General features: G+C 53.0%; 1 protein-coding gene and 1 non-coding gene across 6 annotated transcripts in view; one reads left to right on the top strand and one right to left on the bottom strand.

The window, feature by feature from the left end:
- The window catches only part of Dlx1as (distal-less homeobox 1, antisense), a 7254-nt gene extending 2558 nt beyond the window's left edge, over positions 1–4696 (top strand). Inside the window, exon 2 of the transcript NR_002854.2 lies at positions 2216–4696. This is a non-coding gene — a non-coding RNA (distal-less homeobox 1, antisense). The remainder of the gene's footprint in view (positions 1–2215) is intronic.
- Positions 1353–7221, bottom strand: Dlx1 (distal-less homeobox 1). Of its 5 annotated transcripts, none has more exons than XM_017315305.1 (5): positions 6611–7221; positions 5920–6511; positions 5028–5706; positions 4178–4377; positions 1353–3070 (listed from the first exon to the last, which is right to left on the bottom strand). In XM_017315305.1, exons 3-5 carry the CDS (start codon positions 5338–5340, stop codon positions 2816–2818), a joined length of 768 nt encoding a protein of 255 aa, XP_017170794.1. In that variant the 5' UTR covers positions 5341–5706; positions 5920–6511; positions 6611–7221; the 3' UTR covers positions 1353–2815. The 5 variants fall into 5 exon arrangements, with proteins under 5 accessions (XP_017170794.1, XP_030102991.1, XP_006498735.1 ...); XM_030247131.1 differs by having other exon boundaries at positions 6136–6511; XM_006498672.3 differs by having other exon boundaries at positions 5920–6227.
- Positions 7222–7654: the final 433 nt, after the last annotated feature.

Below are 7654 nucleotides of genomic sequence, written 5' to 3'. Positions count from 1 at the left end.
TCAATCCGGGTCTAGCCAGTACCATCTTGATCTGATCTCACCAGTTGGTTCTGATGCGGCCGGCAGAGGAAAGGTCCCAATTTCAGTCCTAGAACAGGCATCAAAGTCCCCAGCTTCATCCAACCCTACCTCCCGGTCTTCTCCCATTAGAGGACTCCCCCTCCAGCCCCGCCACTTCCTCCTCCCCTTCCCAAAGGGCGTCGGAAGAGCTCCGCGCATCTGATCTTTCACCAGCACCAATTGAAAAATGGGTGCTTGTCACAACACAGATCACTGCCTTCCAGGATCTGCTCCCCACCGCGCGCCGGAAAGGACCCCCCAAAGGCGGAGCCCCCCTCGGGCAGCAGGAGGGTGCCAAGGAAGCCAGAACAGCACAAAACCGACCGTCAGGGCCAGAGGTTTTCAGTAGTCTTTGGTTTGAGATTGGGGTTTGGGCTGGGACTAGGCTGGGTTAGGCTGGGCCTGATACCATCAGACATGCAAGGGGTTCAGCCTGGTTCCCTGGTCCCTCTTAGAGTCATTGCTCTTTAGAAGCAAACTTAATTCCAATGCTCTACCAGAGGGAAGTGTTCTCAGAATGAACTGGCATCTGAAACTCGGGGCTGGGGGTAGGAGTCGATGTTGAATGACTATGGTCAGCTCAGTTTCAAAATTCACCGAATCTCCCTGTGCTTTGACCTTTCTATCTAGTTCGTGAGTATGTAGAGGCAAGTCTCTAGGCAATAAGCAAGAATGGCTCTTTTTTTTTCTTCTTTTGTTTTTCCCCAGTGGGAGGCTCGAGTGGCTCCCTGGGACTAAGCTCTGTCCCCAAGGACCTCAGTGATTGATTGGGGCGGTGGCTTGGAAGACATGAGCTTCCTGTCCCTGCCAAGGCGCTATCCTGTGCCTGCGGTCAAGCGAAATCTGGCAGGTCAGATCCGGGTGGAGGCTGGGGCAGAGCCGGGTATCTGTTTCCAGAGTTCTTGAGAAATGACAGGGCACCAGAAGAGAGCTCCAGTCCCCAAGCCTGCTGCCCTGGAGTTCTGCTTTTCTCAGCCTTTCGGTTCCTGAGCACCTGAGTGGAACTCTGCCCTAAAACACCTGCTCCTGAGTCAAATGCCCCAACACTCTGTAGGACTGACTCCATCTCTCCCAGCTAGGCAAGGATCTCAGGCCGCGCTGAGGGGGAGGAGCAAGAGAAACAGGCCTTTGGGGGCACCCCACAGACCTTAGTATGATATCTTAGTGAGATATTAGTGGTCCCCAATCGCTCCCTAGTAAAGAGTATGCTAAGTAGTAAGTAGTATGTTAATGTACCAGAGTTGAGGAGGGGCACCCCTCCTTTCCCTTCAAACAGCACAGGAGGCAATGGCTCTTTCTTGAAACCATAATTTTACTGTCTCAAAGAAACTTTATAACTTATTTACAAAGTTCGCCCCCCCCCCAAGATACAAAGCAATAAGTTAACATTCTCAATATAAAACTAAACTTTGACATAGAGAACACAAAACACGGTGGATTTCAATCGGTCACATTTTCCAAATTTCACAAGTAAAATGTCAAGATTCTCATTTCACAAAGCATCGGGTTTACAGCCACACACAACAGAACGGAAAGAGGCTAAGCTTGTGCAACATGTTTACAGAACAATAATAATAATAATTAATAATAATAACAACAATAATATGTACAGCAATTAGATCTTGCACCAGAGCCCGTGCATTCAGGGTGATGACTTGTGTTCTGTGGTCGAGCCGCTGCTTGTGTCTTACTTTAAAGCGACCTGGAATTGGGGTGCTTTTACATAAAGGACAAATTATTTTCTCTCCAAGGCTCATTGGTCCTCTCTCTTGCTGCCCAAAGTATGATTTTTCTTCTTGGCCAGGTGTTCTTGTCCAAACGTTTTTGACAACATCCTATTGGTTTTACATATCTTACTTCCTTACTTCGGTCTTTCTTTTGTTGTTATTTTTAATAATTTGGAGCATGTAAAATGCACGGCATCCTGTTTTCCCTTTCTGCATTTCAGCCAAGTACAAAAGTTACTGTGCACCTTAAAAGTCACTTTCCTGTCCTTGTTCCCTCTTCTGGTGTGTTTAAGGTAAATAGTATGTTTGGACAGCGCCCACTCCATGTCCCAGAGAATTTGGAATTGGCCAACACTCAGCGTCAGATGAAGTCTGTTTTTCAATAAATTAACCCCCCTCCCTCTGATTTCCCCCATTTCCCAAACAAGCTACATAGATGGTCAAGCAGGGCCCGGAAGAAGACCATTCAGGAAAAAGTGGTCCAGGACTCGGTGGATGGGCTGCCGGCAGACCGGTGTGGCTCAGACCTGGTGACTTTTTGGAGAGGTCGTAGAATGAGGACAGCAGACACACGAGGACCTTGACTTCGGCGCACAGACAGTGCAAAAAGGAGACAAAGACGGACAGAATCAAAAAAGAGCGTATTTCCCCCTCCTACGTATTTGTTTTTCCTGATAGTCTCACAAAGATGAGAGTCTGGTCCGGTCCAGCGGGTTATCTTGTGGCACTGGCTGTCTCCAGTGGCTGTGCCTGCGCTTTGAGGCCACTCTGCTGTTCACCGTGGCCCAAACCAGATTCGGGCTGAAAGGTCGCTGAGTCAGACTTTTAGGGGCTCCGAGAAGCAGCAAGCCCTCTGCCTTCACTGTTCCTTTTTCTTTTATTTTTAGCTCCCCACCCCCACCCCTGCTCCCGCTCGTGGGCTCTTCTCCTCCTGGCCCAGGGCGTGCGAAAAGGTGGATGAACCTGGAGGCGGGAGGGGCCGGGCCAAGGGAGACGGGCAGGAAGCGGGTGAGTGCGAACTGATAACCTCACATCAGTTGAGGCTGCTGCATAGCTTCTTGGTGCGCTGAGGGATACCATGATGTATAGCTGGGGACGTAGGAGCCAGCGCTGCTGCCGGAGCCCTTCCCAGATGAGGAGTTCGGATTCCAGCCGGGTGGTACCGGTGGGGAGCCGGCAGACAAGGCTCTGCCGTTCGCCAGCGCGCTGCCCTCCAGAGCTGCCCCGCCTTGCTTCATCAGCTTCTTGAACTTGGAGCGTTTGTTCTGGAACCATATCTTGACCTGCAGGATCGGGCGACAACGTGACTGGACTATGACCATTGAGCCTACCCAGGTCCAAGGAGAAAAGGGACGGGTGGACAACAATACCCGCCCTCCTTGCTTTGGGAAAGCTGACAGCTCCAGGACAGAGGGGCAGAGACCACCGCCTCCCCACACCCCATGAGGGCCAAAGGCCAGAAAATTGAGCCCCAGGTCCAGCCGCTGTTGGCAACTTTTAGAGCAGCTATCAGAGCCGGGAATAAGAGAACAGGGGAGAGCCAGGCCTTGGCTTGCAAATGAGACGATGCCACCTGGGCGACGTTTATGGAAGACCTCATGCAGCACAATGCAATAACAATAAAGAAAATTTAAAACCTAGATAGGAACGGGGTGGGGGGCGGGGGCATTTGTTAAAATTAGATCTCCTTTCCTCGTAGGACTATTGGAAGAGGCTACAGCGTCTTTGTTAAACTCTTTAGACTCAAACCAATTCTCCCCCCCACCCCCAACGGTGTATTTGCTTTCCCCAGCTCCAACCTAAATCTAGAGACAGACTGGCCCTCGTTCGAATGCCTAGGAACTGCCCAGGGTCTTAGAGAAGTGCAGGAAGAAAAAAGAAAAATCTCACTTTTTTTTTCCCCCTTCTTCTTAAGGATCTGGAACTTGGGAAGTGAAGGGCCAGAGGGAAGGATCTGCCTCTGCCACCTCGCAAGAAGAAGGAGGTGGGGGAAGCAGGCTTAGGCCCAGGACCTGAGTGATTAGTGGCACACTTTAAAGGCTAAGGAAGATTAAATCCCCCTTCTATTGTTCCAGTTGTTCAGGCACGTGTGACCTCAGAACCTCCAAACAAAACGTCTGGGGAAATCCTTCCAGTTCCCTGCCTGGTCAGAAGACCAGGTAGCCTGCAGGTCAGAGAGTAGGGTCCGAGCTAGGGCAAACAGTTTGAGGGAGGAAGAGGAGACGCTGAAAGTCAGAGGTGGATACACACACACACACACACACACACACACACACACGGGTTGGGGGGCGGACTGTGACACCTAGAACCAGAGGCCCAGCGAACAAAAAATGTGAAGCCTGGGGCTGGAGCCCAGCTCCCGAGGCTTGTTTGGCAGAGCGGCCAGGTACCTGCGTCTGTGTGAGTCCCAAGGAGGCCGCCAGCTCCGCCCTCTCAGGCAGAGCTAAGTACTGAGTTTGTTGGAACCTCCGGTTCAAAGCCTGCAACTGCAAACTGGAATAAATTGTCCTGGGTTTACGGATCTTTTTCCCTTTGCCGTTAAAGCGCACCTCGCCGCCTTCCACCACCGTACTCTTCTCGGAGTCCGCCCCTGGAGGGACAACAGAAGCAGAGACCCTTGTTAATGCTGCACTGCCTTTAGTGAGGAGGGACGAGAATGAATGTCTATGGATGGGTTGGCAGAAGTAGGGTCCGGAAAAGAACGTTCAAGAAACCCTGAAAGACTGCGAAGGTCCCTCAAGGTCCGAGCGCACGTCCCTGGCTGCTGCAGACAGAATTGGGTCGTTCCCAAGAGCGCAGCTATTGCCTTTGCAGAGAAAGTTTGCTATTTTTTGCAGGCGGTAGTTGAGGTTTAATTACCCTTAATTGCATACATTGTTTATAGCGCTACGCAATAAATAATTACCGAGACTAATACGTGCACATGTGGGTTTCTGTTTTCCAGCAGGGCATTGTGTGCTCGGCGCACCGAGCGGCCCAGAGGCCCAGCCAGTGCCAGGAGACGCGCTCGGATTTATCCTTTGCTGGACAGTTGTAAATTGAATTGACTTATAATTTTTTTCTTTTCAGTGACAAGGATCCACAGATTGATATCCGAAACCTCTACTACTTCCGCGCTTTCCCCACCCCCACCCACCTCTCTACCCCACACTCTCTTGTCTTTTCTCTTTCCCCCTCCCCTTCTCCCCCTCTCTCCTATTCTCCTTCCCTTCTCTCCTTGTCCCTGGCAAGCGCACGTACCTGGGTCCTCCAGGCGGCTCTGGGCGAGGCTGGCGCTGCCGGGGTAGGACTGCACGGAACTGATGTAGGGGCTGGACGCGTGGCTGCTGACCGAGTTGACGTAGGGGTAGCCCAGCGGTCGGGAGAAGGATGAGGCCGAACTGTAGGCACCGTCGGGCTGCGAATGGCCCGCCGAGTGTAAACAGTGCATGGAGTAGTGCCCGTGGGACATGGGAGAAGGAGACATTTGCTGGTTGGGCGGCCCAAACTCCATAAACACAGCCTTGCCCGACACGGGGCTGTTGAGACTTTCTGGCATGGTGGTCATGGTCATCTCTTCTCGCGGGGTCTGGGTGTGGGTCTTTCTCTCCTCTGCTTCCCTTTTGGGGGTCTCTATGTTTCTCAGGACAGGAAGGAACCCAATTTAAGCGGAACAGGGGTTTTCACTTTCCATTCATAAGAAAATGGAGTTTGTCTCTTTGAAAAGTCTAAGCATGATGCTGCCGAGCTCCCCAAACTCGGTTCAAAGCTTTGACTCAGCCAAGGTCATAAATATTCATGAGCTGGTGGAGCTGATTGGTCGGCTCTCTTGCATAATCACCGGGGATTGGTCCGAGAAGCTCGGGCTCGGCTGGACTAGAGCGGGCGACGCGGCCCGGCCTGGGGAGAATCCGGTCCACACGTCCCGGCCGGGGCTCCTCTGCAACAGAGCGCGCGGAGCGGGACGCACAATGGGCTGCGGCGTCCGCGCAGGAACCTCGAAGGCGCGCGACTCCAGCCTCCCGCCTCCCTCGCGCGCTTCCCGCCCCAGAAACCAACCAGCCGCGCCCTGCCGTCGCCCTCCCCCTTGCTGTCCCCACCCTTCGCCCGCCCCCAACGCCTGGGACCCCGGACCACTTCTTCTTGAGGTCACCTAGTCCGGTGCGGAGCGCCGCTCCAGAGTCCGGCCGCGGTCTCTGGATCGCGGAGTCGCGCACTGGGCGACAACCCAGGTAGCCTGCAGCCAGCGGTCCTTCTGAGCGTCTTGTGCCTAGCTCAGCGCGCTCCAGGCCGCGCCTCCCAGGTTGGGGTTCTCTCGGCCACATCCCGGGGATCTGGGTTTGGGGGCCCTCTGGCCCAACTCACTCACTCGGCCGCCGCCCCGCCGTTGCCACCGTTCCCAGGGGCTTGCTCGCATCTCTCCAGGCCCAGCTGGCCACTCCAGCTCGAGGCTGCACGGGTCTGATCAAAGCAGTGCGCGTGGAGAGCCAGGAACCCACGCTTCTCCACCCAGGAAAGGCGGCCGCACCGCCTCCCCCCTCCTTTCCCTCCCAACCTTCCTGCCTCCCCCTCCCCTCTCCACTCCCCCTGAGCCACGAGCCCCGGGCTCACTCGCCCCGAGGGCGCGGCTCAGCGTGGAGTCCTGAGGGCCCGCAGTCGCCTGGTGGCTGGTGCATCGAACTCCTGCCAGGTGGTCATTTTCCGACCTCCTGGGGTCTGGCCAGAGTACTTGGGGTTTGGGAGTCCTAGGGAGACACCGACACCCTCAGCAAATCCTGATCAGTGGTAGGCTTGAATATTTGTGTTTAGATATGCCCCTCTCTGTCGCCCGATCTCTTCCTCACCTCCAGTGGCCAAAGCTGGAGCCTCCGGGCCCGGGGGTGAGGTGGGGAAGCTGGTGAAGGAAAGAGCTGCCAAAGCGCGCTGTCTACCATCTGGGTGCAAGTGTTGAAAAGTGCACAAAAGATTCTCTCGCACTCCACCCCCCCACTACTACCACACACCACCTCGCGTGGCGCAAACTACGCTGGTTGCTAGGGACTGTTGGTTCCCAATCCCGCCAGCCCCACGATGAATCCCAAATTACTTTGTTAGGTAATTAGAAAGTGTTGATAATTATTTCTTTCATAATTTAGCGGTGTGACGGGGACCGGGGGAAATGATCTTGTGAAAGTTCACACGTGCACACGTATTAGTTACTGATTCATTTGATTAAATGGTAGTCTCAAGTGCTCAGATCCGCAGCTGAAGGCGCCCCATTAGCATAACACTGATGTTTAATTTTCATACGCATAATTAGCCATATATTTAACACTAATAGCAACATGCAGCCTTTCAGCGTTAAACAGCCCGGGGATTTGATCTGGCCTGAGCTGAACCTGCGCCGCGGCACCTTCCCCTATCTGGAGTGCACAGTGATCACAGGGAGACCTCTGTAATCAAGCACATTTTGGCAGAGGGAACACCAATAAAAATGAACATTCAAAACAAATTACATCGGTGATGTCGTTACAGATATGAGTACAGGGGATTCATTCTCATTCTCTCTCTCTCTCTCTCTCTCTCTCTCTCTCTCTCTCTCTCTCTCTCTCTCTCTCTCTCTCTCTCCTTCAGCAGCAGCTCCTGCCTAAAGATTTCCTCTTCTGATTAAAGGCATGAGGCTGTGCGCAGAAACATTTCATGCAGCATGTTGGTTGGAGCAAAAGAGAAAAACAAAAGAAAGAGGAAAAAAACAAAACAAAAAACAACAGTCCAAAATTCGTAAACCAATAAAGGGTTTGCCATCGCCTGAAAGGTTTTTTGTTTTGTTTTTGTTTTTTCCTTAATCGCCAAACCACAAGGTGAGGCTTTGTAACACCAACCAACTAAGAACTCCAACTCGCCTCGTC

This window comes from Mus musculus, chromosome 2 (assembly GCF_000001635.26).
Source record: "Mus musculus strain C57BL/6J chromosome 2, GRCm38.p6 C57BL/6J".
Classification (NCBI taxonomy): Eukaryota; Metazoa; Chordata; class Mammalia; order Rodentia; family Muridae; genus Mus; species Mus musculus.
This window is presented reverse-complemented; position numbering and strand designations above follow the sequence as displayed.

Coding starts and splice junctions, on each gene's coding strand:
- Dlx1 (XM_030247132.1), bottom strand. CDS start 5,340: ATGACCATGACCACCATGCCAGAAAGTCTCAACAGCCCCGTGTCGGGC. Junction 4,378..5,027: donor GAGCCGCCTGGAGGACCCAG/GTACGTGCGCTT, acceptor TTGTCCCTCCAG/GGGCGGACTCCGAGAAGAGT. Junction 3,071..4,177: donor TGGGACTCACACAGACGCAG/GTACCTGGCCGC, acceptor CCGATCCTGCAG/GTCAAGATATGGTTCCAGAA.